Genomic DNA, 18,349 nt, shown 5'->3' with positions numbered 1-18,349 from the left:
TTATTTTTAAAAGTAAAAAACCTCAACAGGATAATTTATTTCTGCGGTAGTGTGCTGATTAATTCTCTTGGAAAGGCTTGGAGAAAAAAATCTCCCCCGAGTGCTGCAGGATTCCTAAGATCACAGTTGGTCAAGTTTGTTGAAACATGTTATAAGATGGCATGCTGCGAGTTACTACAATCAGAAACACAATCCACTGTCGATACTTACTGACATATCGAGCCAAGACTCATCTCGAGCCAAGACTCACAATAAGTTCTGTACAACACATGCATTACATCTTTTCTTGTTGTGTTTCTTTGATTGGTGCAGGATCTTAAGGAGGAATGCATGAAACTCCATCGGCGAGTCCGTGAGTTAGAACAGCAGAATCGTAACCTCAAGTTTCTGTTTGAGCGGGAGAGACAGTGCTGTGGACCTGCCCTTACACCTCTACAGGTAAGTCAAGTGTACAGTATGATGATGGTTGAAGCTTTGCATTGTGTTAAAAGTAACAAGTAGTTACAACTAGTTAACTTGCGGCAGGTACAATCATTGCGATGAGTGTTGGCTCTTAAAACGTTGGCTCTGGCGTGGTATGAAGGTTTTGAACAGTATACTCTGCCCGTCTTAAGGAGGGAAAAAAAAACGAGCAGCGCTTGAAATACTAAGACCACACCTGCTCTTTTCAGAGCCAAAACTCTTCCGAAGAGAGCATGTACCAGCAAGTTAACTAGATGTAGTTACTTATACACAAATAGGGGCATGGGGAATACAGCATGGAGCTGTCTAGGGTCTGCAATAACTCACAAAGTCTCTGTTGTTTAATACTGGTTCAGGTCAATTAAACTGGACTCAAAATAATCAGCGAAATCAGTGATAAACCAGTTAATTGTGCAAGGGTGACTAACTGAGTATGGTGGCATGTAAAAGATCAAAAGTCGTAATTTTATGAGACTTAATTCCTTCAGGTCATCCCGAAAAGCCTAATAAATTGACTTCATCTCCAGCATTTTTCTTAATATCAGGCTTGAAATTCAATGGAAGTAAAAGACATGCCAGAGGTCATGACCTCTGTTGCCCAGGTCTTGGCCCGGTTGTGCTTTCTAAAGTTCCCCAAGCAAACTTTTAAGATCTTCCAATGTAAGTGCCCTCTGACAAATAAAAAAGGCCTAACCCTCTCAAAGATGAGATTTCAGGCCTGTAAAATGGAAACGATCTGACAGACGACACATCACCATGAGATGGGAGTGGGTTATTGGTCTTCAAGTCAGCTGCCAATCAAGCCAGATCAACGATGATGCTTTGGCAAAGAACGTCGGAAAGGATCGTAGGAGGGAGAGTTAATTACCGCCGGTGAATACAACCTTTATTTAAGAAAAATTCCCAAATGTCAGTATTACATTGAGCTGACAGTTCATCAGAGCGATGATGAACCCGTTTCCTTCTCATTGCTAATCATGGCCGTCTTCCAATCTTATCTGCTGCACTTCACATGGTTTCACTTCCCCCACCACGCTGAATGGATCTAATGTTACAGAATTAATAAGTATTCCTGCAACAATGGCGGAATTCTATATCCAGAAATCTGTGGAAGTAACAGTCAGTTTTCATTAGTTGCAAAATGTTGTCTTCCCTTGGCTTCGACGAAGGATTCGTCATGAATCACCAGGAATGTTTACATTCTCTGTGTTTTTAGATTTTGTTTTTGTTTTTACATTTTAATGAGGATGGGCTTGCAAATGTTGAAGTAATGTTTTTCCAGTTTTATAATTGCAAGTATGTTTATGCAGTCCTGATACTTCACGGAGGCAAAGAAGGCATTGCATCGACGCCCCCTGGTTGTTGCCCTGGTGCCCTTAAAATGCTCCAGTAGAAACTTACAGTTTCCTAATAGGATGCCCTTGACCAGAGGAGAAAATGCCTTGGTGCCCTTGCTTCTTCAAAAAACGAATCATACAGCCCTGTTCATATTTACTTTCTCATATTTCCCAAAATGCTTTCTGTCCTTTTGAGAATCGCCTTGCAGTGATCGCCTGTGTTCTTCAGATAATTTGACGTCCTTCCATGATTGAGAGTAGGGGTTCTCTGGCTTATGAAGATTCGAAAGGACTTGTTGTTGTCTGCGGCATCAATGTCATCCACATTGTCTTCTTAAGATGGCTTTTCGCTATTAACCAAACCTAGTTTTTCAGCTTCTCCATGTTGGATCATGAAATCCTTCTGTAAGCCTCACTTTTTTAGGGGGTGAACAGACCAAGGATTGTGCCTCTAATGAAGATTGACGTGACGGCGTTAGTGTGGCGCGACATTGTTATCGACAATGACCAAGTTATGACTTGCTGTTTTGTTCTAGAATGCTCTCCAACAGGGAGTATGAAGCATGACAATACAAATTTTGTAAAGGCGGGTACAATGGACCCTAAATGTCTAATGCATATTTGAATCATCCCCAGCACATTGGTTTACCATGTTAAGCGAGCAAAATCATGCATTTTAACAATGGACAAAAAAATGCCTCAGAATTGTGTAGTCAAAAGTATTTTGGATATGTTCATATTAATCAAACATGATAATTTTTCTCTAAACATTATTAACAAGTGTCGTTTTGATGTGTTTGCAAAATTGTAAGGATGTACATTGTGTATTGCCAAAAGTGTCCAGTGCCTTTAGTTAAAATTTAAGCCTCCCTTTTTTTAAAATCACATGAAACACACTCCTGAAGATGGTTTGAGGCAGAAATCTTGCTCAAGTCAGTTGCAAACTTTAAAAATACAAAAGCAGGCTTTCACATTAAAACCCATCCCTTTGTTTTTTTGGCCTAATTATATTTCATGAATCAGATGTGGACCTTTCTGTATGTTGAATCCAGCACATTATCTACTTGTACCTCTTATTCTCTGACCATGCCCAGGGACTTTGGATAGGACGTTAAAAAAAAAAACAATTAATCAAAAGCACACTTGACTCTTACCCTAATTGTCCCAAACCCTCCAAAACCCTCCTCAGGAAATTGTCTGACACCGCAGGGTGCCAACAGCAAATGCTTATCACTGGAACAGGCTCACCAATCTTTTATCTTAGTACTGTGGAGTAGGTTTGGGAGGGAGAAAAGAGACACAGACAGCACTGGACACGTTTGGTAATCGACAAAGACCAATATTTTCACTTGGTGTATCCCAACATAAGCATAAATTAACAAGCCTGTGAAAGTTTGGGCTCATTTGGTCATCGAAGTTATTATGCTTTCAGATGCCTAATAAAAGGCCTCAGGTCTGAAGTCTTCTATTATTTGACTGAGAAATTACCTCTTTCTCAAAAACTATGTTACTTCAGAGGGAGCCATTACTCACAATGGTTTATTTATACTATCAACGACTCTCCATTGCTCGTTACAAAGTAAGTTTTTATGCCAACAATTTCTGTGAGTAATTACCAATAGTGTCCACAGTGCCCTCAACCAAAGGCACAGGGTGGTTTTTGAGTTGAAGTAAGGCTTCTCACCATGTTTGTTATTGAGCAGAAGTTATGTCACAAGAGTTTGTGTTGCTAGATATGACGACATAGTAATGGAATTAGCGATGAAGGACTAAAACGCTGTTCTCTGTATCCTGTCTGAGGTCCTAAACACACCCCCCTTCCATGATTTTATCCAGACAATGTTTGTCCACCACGTTACACCCATCGTACCCTTCCCATCCTTTCTTCATTAAGATAGCAACCTTGTGAGGATCATAGCTTCTTGGTTATTGTTCCTTGTGGCATTGAGTCATTCGGTAACACGCCCTCTTCACCCTCTTCATGGTGTCTTAATTCTGCTGCTTCTTCAAAGTCGCATCCTTAAATTCTTTGGACACATTTTGGTAATTGTCAAAGACCAGTATTCTCACTTGGTGTATTCCAACATATGCATAAAATAACACACCTGTGAACATTTTGGTTCATTTGGTCATCAAAGTGCCAAGAAAAATAATGACAGAAAAAACACTGTTGTTGCACAATTTGTGTGCTTTCAGATGCCGGAGAATACAAATGTTTTAGTGAGAAATTACCTCTTTCTAAAAGATTATGTCTCCACAATGTTTTTATACAGCTCTCCATTGCTCACCAAGTAAGTCTTTATGCTAATATATTTTGAGTAAATACCAAACGTGTACTAAACTTTATTGGCAAAAGCAACAGAGGTCATACAAATTTCCCCAGTACAACTGTGGACAAATTTCCCTTCCTGCTATAAACAGGACTATGATTACAAAACTGATTTTAAATGAGAAATGATTGCTATGTCGGGACGGGACTACTGCTTTTCAACAATCTGATTAACTTCGTTGCCATGGCTATAACAAACAAATCAATTATTTTTTTCCTGCATGCACTAAATGTGTCGCTCGTGACTTTGTTACAAAACACAATCAGTGACAATCCTTCAAGACAACACCATTATTTAAACAATTAAACGGTCTTTTGTCTGGAATTCCAGTCACACACATACACACACACTGTGATACACTGAGGAACCAGCAAAAAACGACGACGAAAAAAAAAACTGCCAAATGAGTAAACATACAAAATAAAAAACAACAAACAAACAAGTAAAAACAACAACTCAAAAATTGGCGTGGGTTCAACAGATGATTTCATCCTGGCTGTATCCCAGCTGTACTCCCCTGGCCCCCAGCACAACTTGAAACATTTTCCAGTGTTTCATATCATGCCTCAATGGTGACCTGTCATCATAGCACACGCCTCCGGCTTCTCACGAGCAATTTTCCCCTGCTCCAACTTGTTTTCTTAAATTTCCCCAAGTAATCTGAAATGTCATCGCAGATACTTTAGAAGCCCGGGGTTGGTCAAAAGACTGTAACTGCAAACCCCATTGACTCCCCTTAGCCTTCCCTGATTGCCTCTTTCATCTTCCTGTAGTGAAGAAGAAGAAGAAGAAAGAAAAAAAAGCTCCTTAATTGGCTATTTACAGGTCTGCTCTCTCTGTGTATCATCAAAAGCTACATGTATGATCTCATATCTCAGATAATTTAAGAGTTCCAAAGCTCCTGGCGTCACCCGTACACATCCTGACACCCCTTCAAGTAGTTCTGCCTTCTTTATAAACCACCATGATGACTACTCGATGTCACTACGAGCTAGAACCATTCATTGCCTTATCACCTTTTACTGTCAACCCCCCCCCCCCCCCCCCCACGCTTCCCTGTGATGACGTCCAAGCATGGAGCTCCATGGAGCAAGTAACGGGGAAGTCAATGATGAACTACGACTCGTATAGTTACACCTTTTTAATCCTTCTTTTTATTCTCACCGAGTAAAATCCACCCATTCGGTCCAACAACCTACGTCACGACAAGCTATAGCCATACACTGTGGTGACGTCCAAGTAGGGGGAGGGGACTTGGTGATGAGCTACGACTCAAATAGTTTTTAATCCTTTTTCTTTTTTCTCCCTGTGTGAAATCCTCCCGTCCTATCGCCCCTCTATATAATAACAGGCTCGATGACTGCATTTTTCCGTTATCGCTGGTGTGTAAATTGGCATCCCTTATCCAGATTGGCAGTTTCCCCAACTGAGCTTCCATATTGAATTTACGCTTTATTTACACAACTAGACATGCATCCATGCTGTTTAAGGCATCCATGCTGTTCTGGCACGCTATGAACTAGTGTTAAAGTGCAGCTGTTTATCAAGAAGCTTTCATCTTGTAGTCGAGTCCTACTTCAGTAACTGTGCACTGCATCACAAAAAGTACAGGATTGTTGGTTATTCCCCTCAAAATTGGTTAGTTTATCAAGTTCACCACTAATTATCCTCCTGAGAAATGTGTATGTTTAAAGGCAGTGGACACTATTGGTAATTACTCAAAATAATTATTGGCATAAAACCTTTCTTGGTGAGTAATGGGGAGAAGTTGATGGTATAAAACACTGTGAGAAACGGCTCCATCTGAAGTGCCATAGTTTTCGAGAAAGAAGTAATTTTCCACAAATTTAATTTTGATACCTCAGATTTAGAACGTGAGGTCTCAAAATCAACCATCTAAACGCACACAAATTCGTGTGACTAGGGCGTTTTTTTCTTTCATTATTATTCGATGACCGATTGAGCTCAAATTTTCACAGGTTTGTTATTTTATGCGTATGTTAAGATACACCAACTGTGAGGGCTAGTCTTTGACAATTACCAAAAGTGTCCACCGCCTTTAAAACAAATGTAGTGGTGGCAATAGCATTTGAACACTTTTATCAAATTTTTGTGGTGCTTGCTGCTAAAACATATTGTAGGATTCAAACTGCCTCTAGTCACGGGGCTAGCTCAGTGGTCTAGTGGTAAGACATCTGCTCTAGCAGCGGAAAGTTGTGGGTTCAAATCCCACCTGAGTGATTTGCCTGTGATTTTTATTTTCACTTAACTCAAGAAAGTACTGATTATACTAAAGCTTTGTTTGATGAAGTGGTACTGCTAACAACACTCACAGCTGATGTTTGTGATAATCATTTCTTGACACATTTCTCCCCTTTTTATCTTTTAAAGAATATCAGTAAAGTATTTTGTTTGCAAATAATACAGTGCATCATCGATTGAGGAAGTTCTTTATTAGTGAAGGTTGAAAAAGGATTATAACCTTTAGATTTCTATCTCCCTCTACAAATTCTCCTAAATAGTTTTCTTTTAAATATATTTGTTTTCTTCTCTTGACAGAGTTGCTTCCAACACCCGTTTGCTAATTTGTCATCGCCCGGTCTGAACAACCCTGCCCTCTCATCGTCGAGCCAATCGCAGGGCTTAGCCCCACCAGCCGGCAGCAACTCCAGTCCCATGCTGATCAGACCCAGCAACCGGATCCCTGACACTAGGGGTCGACCGGAACAACTTGGCAACGGCGTCGGGGGCAGCAGCGAGGGACTACTGCCGACTGACTCATCACATCCTGGTTGTGAGCCATCCCAGGGTAGTCCAGGACATGGCGCCAACGTAAGTCTAACCAGGGAGAGGGGAGAGGGGTAGAGGGAGAGAGGGGGGAGAGGTGGTGACAACTTTATTACAGAAATTATGTGAGTTATGTTGAAGCTGACTTGACTTTCGGGAGAGTGTTTATGAATCCTAGGAAAAGGAGAGCGGTGGGGTAAAGAGGGAATGGTTGAAGAGAACTTTGATCTAACCAGAGAGAAGGAAAGGGAGTACGAGGAGGGTTGACGGAAAGGGGTTAAATGGTGGCGACAACTATATTACAGAAATTGCCTTTCAGCTATGTTGACCCGGGTTCAAATCCCGCCTAGCATGTTCAGTCCCTTTATGCGATGGTTTCCTCCAATACCTAAAGCTGAGCGTTTCTTTTGGTTTTTTATATATCCTGTGGTTGGTGCTAATTGTGCTATTTGATAGATGGTAAAATGAGCTTTAAAGAATAAGGTTGTAAATGAATAAATAAATAAACAAGCTGTTGAAAAGATCAGAAGAGTGACTAAGAGACTCCCATTAATATAATAGGGAATTCTTTTTCATATGTATGCATTCAAATTGTGTTCAAGAAGTTTACAGGACCATTTTCTTTGCGTCAATAACATGAAATTGTAGGATTGCAGATACTAAGTTGTTTTTTGTTGGTCTACTTTCAGCCTTTCCTGTATCATCCCTGTGGTTCTGTGCAGCTGAGGTCACCCCAGAGTAACTTCCCATCCATACCCCATCCAGATCATATCAACATCTCCCAAACAGCAGATCCGAACTATCCTGTTAACACCAGCGGAGGTCACCCTGTAGACGCTTTCGGCTCGTATGCCTTACCTACAATGCAAGACGGCAGCCTGGACATGCTGTCGCCACAGAGGGAGCAGATGATGTATGCGCATAATTGTCAAGCGTACGCAGAGTACAGACATGGCAGGCTATCGGAGAGCAATGGACACACCCATCAGAGTAGCATGATCAGCTTTAATGTCGCTGAGAATGATGTGAGCGATGGAGCCGGGGAAATGATGGGGCTGGAAGATCTGGAATGGGAGCACACCATGTTGTCTCCAGCTTCCCAGAGACACCTCTCGGAGATGGGAAATCCAGGCCGGCATCTATCGAACGGTGTAGTCACCAGCCCGGCTAAGGCTTTAGCTTTTAGGAACTGCTACGGTAGCGCAGTCGCAGATAGAAAGCTTGGAGGTGGCCTCGTATGTCGAGAGGCGGGAAGGAACGGTTTTAGTCTGGGAGAACAGTACACGAAGCCCTTCGTTCACGCGCCTTTCCACTACGCGCAGAGCCTTCTCCAAGAGCTCAAGGACATCAGCAGCAGCGTCAAGAGTTTTGAAAGCCTGACATTAGAGCCGAAAGCTGGCGTGCAGCAGAAACGCAAGGCAAGCCTTGAGGGTCACTCCCCGCAGTCGAGACAGAAGGTTGTTAGGTGCCAGCCGGGTCGACCTCCGGATCACATTATCGCAGTATCGTCTTCCGATCAAGTGACCTCCTATGATGCCGGTCCATCTCTCGCCAGAACAAGTGGCGAGAGCAGCAGTTCAATGACAAGTTCAGAAAGCATAGAGACAATGTTGGAGAGGCAGGCCTCCATAACACCCTTTCCAGATTCTCGAATGGAGAATGGCAACCGAGGGAAGCATCAATACTCAGAGCAGCAGAAACCTCCCTCCAGGGATGTGGACAGTCAGAGAGTTCACTACCAAAACAGTCAGGCTGACCTGTCCACGGACAGCACACCTAGTCAGTATTTCAAGGCCCAGAATAGCTGCAGTTTACAAGAGAAACCTCATCATATTCCAGAAAGCCAATTAAACCACAGCCATAGTAGTGTATTAAATGCAGGGAAATCACCACAGTCGCCCAGAATTGATAGAAACGCAGGAATCTATCGATCTCTCCAAAATAGAGACTTCACAGTGCAACAGAAAACCAACACCGGTAGGAACTTACATGACACTTCCCAGCAGACTCTCGCTGTGCAGAGAAACACTACGATGTGCAACTCATCTCAAAAACTTGACACACTTGTACCTGGCAGAGATGAAGGTAGTGACAATTTCGTCACGAACCAATCTCCGACAATGCAAACAAATGTAATGCAACCGACAAATGATACTGATTCCACCAAGTTTGCCCAGATAGTCACTCAATTGCCTCCTCAGAGCCTGGCCATTCATCGGAACAAACCTTTTCAGAATAACGCTGTAAATCCTCCACAGTCGAGAGGGGTTGCTAAAAATGTAGCTATGCCCAAACAGTCAGGCCACTTACCATCTAGTGGGACATGTCCTTTAAGCTCAGCCAGAAACAATTACACACAAGCAAACAATTTGTTTAACAGTCATGGGCCTAACCTGCAAAGAGCTGACCATTCAGCCAGAACGGCTAACTCTCCAAGTAGACATCGAAATGTGTCTTTCCCCAAACCTCACAGACATCTCTCTGAACCAAACAGCAGTAGCTCCTTAAAGAGAGATACAGCTCATTTTGCAGCTAATCCATCGGCTTCTCCCAGTAGTACTTTACCGCCAAAAACCTTATCGGGAGAGTTGTCGAGTCAGGCAATCAATAGACATAGACAAACTTCATCTGCACCGACAAGCCCCTCCAATGATCGCCTTGCCGCCCGAGTTCATCAGAGAAATGTTGCTCGCAAAATGTCCCCTCGTGTTTGTCGACCCGATGCTATTAATAAAAAGCCGAATGAGAACAAAACGGAAGGCACTGGCAATAGTAGAACAGCTCATGGCCAACCCGATAGAAATTCAGATACTGAAAAGCAGTGTTCAGGTCCAGATTTAAACAATGTCAGTCATAATGCCAACAAGGCTCCCATACCCAGAGACAATATGGCGATTAGACCTGTTGATTTAATCATTCCATCGAAGGAGACCAAACTAGAGAAGTTATCGTCAACTGATAGGCTCGCATCTAAGGTTGAGCACAAAAAGGTAACGCGGACACATCAATCACCTGAAATCAATGACAAACAAGTCGCAAAGGCTTCAGAGGAGACAAGGGCGGCTCCAAAAGAAAAGTCTGCCTCACAAAAACTTAAAATCTTGGATCAGTTGATCCAAAGCAGTGCCTCAAGCAATCAGGAAGAAAACATCCTGCCTTTAAACAATATGAAATGTAAGCAAGGGAGTGCTGAGAGAATTGAGACTTTGATTGCGATGTTTTCATCGAACCAGGAGAGGAGCTCTCAGGATGTGAAAGTTGCTCCCAAGGTTCCACTGGTAAATTTGGTCAATGAGGGTAATAAGCAATCGAGTGTGGAAGAGACTGAAGTACTGAAAGACAATTCGGTGCTGGACGAGTCTCAAGATGAGACGAAGGAGACTGGGAATAAATCCCAAGACAATCGCGTTGGATCTTTCATGAGAGCTACCCTTCCTCCGGTAGTCTCTGCAGCCACTCGCAAATCCTTTGAGGACTCCAGCATCAAACCTCCTATAACAAACATTGACGAGTTACCAGTTCGTGGATACAGCGGGTTAGACACCACAGATTCGGCTGTCTCACGCAGAGCCAAACTTCAAGAGCCGAAGGAGGATAAGGAGCTTCTCAAAGAGCAAGAAGCATCTGTGGAGGAGCAATGCATCCAGTCTGCAAGCGTGGACGACCCAACATCAACCCAATGTCAGCTTAGAAACACCTCTCCTCAAACTGCTGAGGAAGCATCCAATGAAGTAGACACCACCAAATCAAAGTCGGGGGAAAGGCTAACTGCTGATGACTCTGACATCAAAAGTGCCCGCCGACAAAGCCCTCTTCGCATCGGAACTCTTGATTCCTCTCCCAGGCAACTGGGTAGGAACCAACCAGCTTCTGCGGCAGGTATCTTGGACGGCCATAAGAGAGTTATGAGCGACACAACCTGCAAGAAGAGTCAGTCTTATGAGTCCTTACAGTCTAACCAGTCAGAGGGATCAGTGGACTGGGGAAGTCCGATCAGGATGACGACAAAGAAGCCTGCAACTCCACTGGTAAGTTGAAGGTCGATCAGGGCCATATTTCATAGAGCTGCTTATAAGCAAAAAATGTTGCTTAACATTTTTCTGCTTAGCAGAAATGAGCAGGAAACCAGCCACATATTGTACTTGTATGACAAGGTAGTTTGGCTGGTAACTTTATGCTGGTAAGCGTCCTTTTGTTATGCCTAGCTACTTTTTTTGCTGAAGCAGCTCTATGAAATCGGGTCCAGATGTTAATCATAATTGCATGAAGAAGTTTATTTTGCTGACTCCCAAAATGGCACTGACCAAGATTGATTGTGGCGATGATGTCAGATGAGTTGGGTCAAAGGACTGGTAGAAATGTGATTCTGTCTCTTTACAGACAATGCTAACACAAAACAAGTAATCCATGATTTAGGATAAATTTATTTTTGCTTCATGTTTTAGCAAAAATTTATTATCAGTGATAAAAGTTTTTTCTCAGCCAATTTGAAATAAAAACTCACTTCATTTTGTTTCTTTTTACAAATGAGGGGTTTTACTACCATTTTATCTGAAACTAAAACTTCTGTGACTGTCCTCTCTCCATTGGGTTCTTGGCTAGTACAGTCATTAAGTTTGCTTTTCTGAGAGTCCTTTGCTCTACCACTAAAATTAATGAGGATAATAAAAATGAAATTTTGGTTGGAACAACCACGTACCCGCCGCTGAACCAGACTCATTTTTTAACGCTCAACCAATGACCACAACTCAATAATGTTTCAACAGTGTTTTGGTCAGGTACCAAAATGTGCTGCAGTTTGTCAGACTTTTCTAGAGTAGCTTCATTGATATTGCTGCACAGATTCTCTGTGATTCTAATTTGGTTACCCTGTTCATTATTTCAGAGTGACATTCTCTGGAGTGGTTCCGACAGTGACGATGAGGAGGAGACGAATGTAAACTTTGTTGAGATGTGGAAATCCAGAAGCTCCTCCCCGATGAAGCTGCCGGACTGGAACCCAAGAAAGAGCGTCGAGGACTACAAGAAGAAGGTTGGTGCAATATTTGAATTGTTCACATTGATGATGCTGACCCGTGTTGAAAAGTAATGTCCATGTAGCACACTCGAGTCTGTAATGGTTAGTTTTCTAATAGGCCTAATTATTGTATTTGTGATTTATTTTTTAGCTCTTCAATTGAACTTTTTAAAGCTCTTCATGTGCAGCCGTTTTTGTCTTCATTCAAAGCAATGGATTTAAAGTGGAAAAATCAGCCAGTGTTCACAATGACTGTTGCATACATGGAATAAGACTAAAGTGGTTGCAGTATGACTGGATCCTATAGGCCATTGTTGATAAACAAATTGCGCAAGTTGGCATGTTCGGTCGAATGTTAGCAAAACGTCCAAATTTCAAAATATTCCTTGTGATTGGTTGTAATTGTTTCCAACAAATTCAACACTATTTCCTGAATAGTCGTGTGACATTATTACAAACTGTGGCCATCTGTTTTTGTTTTGCATTTATGGCTTTCCATAGTTTTCCAGCTCGGTTGGCAAAAACTCGGGCTGTGACTTTGCGATAGAATTGTCTATTAATTCTTGTCTGTTTTGTTTCCTAGATGCGGGATTCATTGACGAGTAGTACGCCAAGATCGTTAGAACGGCCAGACAGCTTGACCTCATCAACATCCAGTGAGCAGTGGATTCTGAACTACCCCTTCGACAAGGTCACCCCTCCCCAGACCCTGAACAGACCCACGAAGACATCAAGCTTAAAAGAATCGTCCACCAGAAAAATAGTCAATGAAACAGAACGAGTGAAAGATTTAAAGATGGCAGAAGCTAAAACTGGAGCCTGTGTTACTAAGTCTTCCCCTCCGATGAACGGCTCGCTGAAAAAAGGAGAAACAGCTGACGGGCTGAAAAAAGACTGCGTGAAGAAAAATGGGGAACGGGTCCGGTCATCCGGCAGTGAAAACAGTAGCTTAGGGGAAAACTCATTAATGGCTGATTTTGTATCGAGCATCCTGACGGAGATCTCGAGTGATGAATTTGGCAAGAGCTGTAACAGTCTTGACTCGGGCTTAAAGGGTAAGAACAAGGCAATGAAAAGTGGGAAGGGGGAGAAGAAAATCAGCCCTGGCACAAGGTCAAAGTGGAATTCGCTTCCCTCAAACCATTCACGTTCTCTGGCTCTTCCAGTGTCGGCCAACTCTAAAAATCCACAAACTTCCAAAGACAAGGTTTCCAAAACTCGTTCGGCCGAGGCAAAGGCAACAAAAACAAAATCCAAGGAGCAGAAACGCAAAGATTCCCTGTCGGGCATTCCAAAAGCCATCACCGAAAAGAATTTCAAATTTTACCGCGGGCAGTCGTCGAGGAGGAAATCCGTTGAGCAAGAAGGTAAAGAGAACTCAAGTAGTATCGTTGAGCTGGTCAAGAAGAGGGAGCCCAAAGGAAGAAGCCGCATTCCCAAGCTTATCAGGAACAGTTTCAAGAGTCAGAAATCCAGTCATTCCGATAACTCCATCAAGAAGAAATCCTCTAAGGGGTTTAGTAAAAAATCCACCTCACAAGATGATCACAAGATCCAGATGACTTGTAATGTGCCTAGTGACCCGAGTCAAGGATGGAACAGTTTGACCAGGTGTGAGAGCGATACCAAGGGACGTAAGAACACGAGTGCAGCTGCTGGAAGTTTACAGAAGCCTTCAAACTTTGGGAGTGAAGACATGCCCTTCATGGATGAAACTGGTACGGGTAGTCCAACGGATAAACAAGTTGTGGGCAAATGCAATTTGTGCTCCGAGGGAGTGTTGTGTAGTGCCTGCTCTCAAAACTCTCAGAAAGCTACGGAAAGTAGTAAAGAATCCCTCAAAGCTGGTGATCGTGTCCAAGTTGTAAGCGTTTGGGAGAAGACGAAGGGTGATCATCATAAGAGGAGGGGCTGGAAACCAACATCTGATGCTGCCAACCAGAGATTGATCCACGACATAGAACGGGGTCACCTCGTCGGTGACTTCGACCCCGAGATGAATCCTAAGAAGTGGACACAGCAGCTTAACAGCAACAACAAAGGGAGCATGGAGATGGGCCTGCACGCTAAGGAACGTTTGGAGGGGAAGGTGAAAGGAAGCGAGGGTGGGTCGTCCAAGGAGTTCAAAGTACCGTTGGTCAATGAGGACATGATGGAGGATTTTGATGCTGAGGAACTTTGCGATGAAGGGTCGGAGAGTGCTAGGGAGAACTCGGCTCAGCTTACAGAGAAGGTAAGGTACTAAAAAGTGTTGATTATAAGCTCGGAAACCTTCCTCTCTGTCTCAATTTATTTTTTTATTTTTTTCGGTACAGATTGCTCAGTGTCGATCTTTAGACCCAAATCCTTGTAATTTGTAATTGGTGTCCTCATGTATACTACTCACCATGGATTGTATATGTATTTGTATGTAATCTTTGCATCAAGACCATACGATAACCCAGTTATCTGCGGAAGTACAATTTTATTCTCAGTGAAAACTCTCACACGCTTTTTGTTTTGGCTTTAAGTCGTGATGACAGGATGTTCTCAAAATGGTTCGAGAGCCAGGGGGCTGTTTTGGCAACCCTGACAATAGCAAGTTTCTGATGTAAAATTTACTGATCTATTCGATTTCCAAGAACAGGTTGATTCCAAGAAACGGTTTCCCCATCTCTTAGCCCTGCTGATTCACTTCATATTTTTAAGAAGCACCTGAAAGCACACCTGCTCCCATGATGATTGTGTTGGTTGTTTATGAATTTCTGAATTTAATTTTGAATTTTGTATCATTGATGCCTTGTTTCTTTTGCTGTTAACCATCACAAACTGCTGTGATCTTAATTAAATGGCGGTATATAAAACATTTTTGTATGTAAGTATGAGATAGATACAACTGTAAACAAGTTAGTGTTGATAAATTATTCTGCCTTTATTATCATTTTCAAGTATTGAAAATTCGTCTACAGAATTAATTTTTGATGTCATTAATTTTTGATGTACGGTTAAGCGATCATAATTGTTTAACAAATTTTGTTTTCACTTTTTGTTAGTTTGTGGCTTCTGCCATCTTGTAACCAAGACTAACCAAGGTTATTACAGCTACGTCACATGCTCAACCAATGACAACAACTCAATTGTGTTTCCATAGTTTCTTGTTAGGTAACCAAAATGTGCCACAGTGTGTTTAACCTTTTTGTTGTATCTTTCAGGAGAGGGCTAATCTTCTTGACTCGCTGTTTGAGAGTGAGACGAGCGAAGATGACGAAGGAGGAGAGAGTCTCGATACATCATCTGACAGTCATCCTGATGAAAAACAGTTCCTTAAACTTCTTGGTGGGCCCGGTGGTGATAGAGGTAAGACAGAGGAACCTTTTACTCTGTGGTTTCTATGTGTGTGTGGAGCACCAGATCTGTTTCAAATAGATGGTGTAATTTACCTGTGGAAGTTTTTTTGACCTTCCCTGTAAGGTATGCATGACTACCCAAAGTAAGAAAGTAAGACTAAAGCCTCGTGCATACTTCCTGCCAATGTGAATGCGATCCAAATTGACGTCACAATTTTGCAGTGGTTGAACTGTGCTCAACTCCTGCGAAACATTCTCTGTGACGTCAAAAGTTACTTTGCATTCGCAGGAAGTATGAACCAGGCTTGAGACAGCTCCTAAGCATATCTCAAGAGTGGTTTTGTAACAAATGTTGTTTCCTTCGTTTACAGTGTCTGGGTGGAAGCGTCAGGTAGTACGCCCTCAGGCCATGTACTGTCATGTCTCCATTCTGCAGCTGGACTTGCAAGCCTTGTACATGCGCTTCGGTGAGAAGGAAAAAGAAGCTCTGTCTAGCTTTGGGTTTCTCAGGAGGGAAGAGTTGGAGCTGGAGGACCTTGGCACGCCTCTTAGCGAACAAATGAACGTAAGTTGTATTTTGAAGCTTTGCATGGTCTGGAAAATAAGATAAGAGTTAACTAGAATTAGTAAACCTGCAGGTATAGCCATGTTTAAAATCTCTTTCGGAGGAGATGGTTCAGAATAAGCCGATGTGGTTTTGACGTTTCAAGCAGTATCCTCTGCCTATCTGCTGCATCACCACCGGCATTCCAGCTTTCTCCTGAAGATGAGCAGAGTAAACTGCTTTAAAAGAGTTTTGCACATGGTTGTACCCGCAAATTTACTATTTATAGTGAATTCTTATCTTAAATGAGGTGTAAGTTGCTCTCTCTATGATAGAGATTTCAATGAAACTTTGCAGGACAGAACTTCTGTTTCTGAATTGCCGTTTTGGTTGAAATCATTGCATTGTGCCCAGTATAATATTGTTAATATATGGTCGTCACTGTCACTGTCATTTCATTGTGTGCATAACCTTTGTGGCAGTATTGTCAATACTTTGTCATTGCTATTTTCCTTGTTGTCATTGCATTTATAAACTGTGGTTCATTATTGTTAGTACTTTGTCACTGTCTTTTTCCTTTAAGTAATTGCATTTATAAACTATGTGTCAGTTATTGTCAATACATAGACAATGCCCACATAGTCATTGCATTTATAAACTATGTGGCATTATTGCATTACTTTGTCATTGTAATTGTTCTTCTGGTCATTGCATTTATAAACTATATGGCAGTATTGTCAATACCTTGCCATTATTGCTATTGTCATTGCATTGATAGAATGTATGCCTAAATTGCCATTTCCATATTTGCCAGTGTTGTTATTTTGTCGTTGCCATTTCTGTCATTGCATTAATGATCTGTATTCAATTCCATTATTGTCACTGTTATTTATTATCAGTGCATTGATTAAAGTTGTATACCAGTATTTGATTGCAATTGCCAGTATTGTCATAATATTAGGAATCCGTACCCAGCTATTGTCATTGTCATTTTATTCATAACATTGATAAATATATGCCTGTTTTACCATTGACATTAGTGTCACTATCCGTATTCCAGTTATAACAATTGTCATTAAGTTCATCACACTGATAAAGTATTTATAATTATGTGGGATATTATTACAAAGTTAACGAGTTTAATTATTTAGTAATCTTTTTTTAGTTAGTAGTTTGAAATTCCTCACCCTCTTAGGTTATTACGAACTTAGATGTTATTTTATGGTTAGAAAGTAAAAGCTAGTTTACTTTTCAATTTACGTTATACTCACTCTTTTACATTGTTTTCTTTTCAGAATAATGCAAATGACCTACAGTTTTCCTTGGCCGAAGCTGTAGATGCTCGAGCCAACATCTGTCGTTCTTCAGACCAACGGGGTCCAGCCTTTAACCAACCGTTTGATGAGAGTCTGTCGGCCAGTGATGATGTTTCCTGCTACAGCCAGTCCTCATCTACCCCTAGTCTGTCTCTACATGATTGAGGGATGGTTTTATTACTTCAAGATGCAACCAGAAACAGCTCAACTTTCTTGATAGATGATTCCTCCCCTACTTGAAACAAAATGATTCACTTCAAACCTTGATCCCACATTTCCAGTAAAGAAAGGGCTTTTAAAATGACTTTCGAAGTTTACTTCAAGATAAACCAATTAATTTGTCACAAACGTAAGTTGAAATCTAGAAGTTGGTCATGTTTTGTTGATTTGATTAATCAAGGTTTTCTGACCAGAGCCCATTTCACAGAGCTGCTTGTAAACAGAAAATATTGCTTAACAATTGTTAAGCAGAACTGAGAAGGATACCAGTCACAAATTGTACATGTGACATGGGAGTTTAGCTGGTAACCTTATTTTGGTAAGCATAATTTTGTTGTGCTTAGCTGCCTTTTTTCAGCTCTATGAAATTTGGTCAAGATGACACAATAACCTACCTTTGGGTTAAAAAACAGCAGCATTAAAAAACAACAGGGTTTTCCGTGAGCTGCTTTCAATGTGCAATGACAATTACGCTAATCGGCCAAAAGTGTTTACTTACTATTATTTATAGTATTTTTGTTATAACCTTACCATGCCCTCATCATTGGACAAGCTGTTTTTGATACTTCAGGTCTGGTTCCCTGTATTCAAACAGTGATCTGGGGACATTAATAAATAATGTCACCACCTTAAGTTTGCCTGTGACTTATTATCTGGTTGATTTTATTTACAATCAGCTGTTTCTACCATTAAAAGAGCCTAATTTCACAGGGAATTTGAATTTGATATGCAAGTGATATCCCTTGAAATAATAACAAAACAAAACAAATTCTGCAAGTCGCTCAGCTACCTCCATTTGTATATTTTTATCTGCCAAATAAAAAGCAAAATAATAATATTCATGACATTCATGTTTTTGTTGTTGTTGTAGATTTTGTACATTTTCTGTCATAGAATTTTATTCGTTAATATTGTGTTAGTGGCAATCTTGCTTTGTGCGCTTGTTAAAGCTTGTACATAATTTGTTCATAGATTTCTGCAACAAGTGCAGACGTTATATTTAAGTATATT

The 18,349-nt window shown here is 41.4% G+C and overlaps 1 protein-coding gene across 3 annotated transcripts in view; it reads left to right on the top strand.

Moving 5' to 3' along the window:
• Positions 1 to 17,879, top strand: part of LOC139939731 (uncharacterized) — a 155,422-nt gene extending 137,543 nt beyond the window's left edge. For all 3 annotated transcript variants that reach the window (XM_071935822.1, XM_071935823.1, XM_071935824.1), the window contains 8 exons: positions 313 to 438; positions 6,689 to 6,961; positions 7,606 to 10,944; positions 11,802 to 11,948; positions 12,517 to 14,166; positions 15,125 to 15,269; positions 15,631 to 15,824; positions 17,099 to 17,879. In XM_071935822.1, coding sequence (XP_071791923.1) covers positions 313 to 438; positions 6,689 to 6,961; positions 7,606 to 10,944; positions 11,802 to 11,948; positions 12,517 to 14,166; positions 15,125 to 15,269; positions 15,631 to 15,824; positions 17,099 to 17,284 — 6,060 coding nt within the window. In that variant the 3' untranslated portion in view covers positions 17,285 to 17,879. The remainder of the gene's footprint in view (positions 1 to 312; positions 439 to 6,688; positions 6,962 to 7,605; positions 10,945 to 11,801; positions 11,949 to 12,516; positions 14,167 to 15,124; positions 15,270 to 15,630; positions 15,825 to 17,098) is intronic.
• Positions 17,880 to 18,349: the final 470 nt, after the last annotated feature.

This window comes from Asterias amurensis, chromosome 7 (genome assembly GCF_032118995.1).
Source record: "Asterias amurensis chromosome 7, ASM3211899v1".
Taxonomy (NCBI): domain Eukaryota; kingdom Metazoa; phylum Echinodermata; class Asteroidea; order Forcipulatida; family Asteriidae; genus Asterias; species Asterias amurensis.
This window is presented reverse-complemented; position numbering and strand designations above follow the sequence as displayed.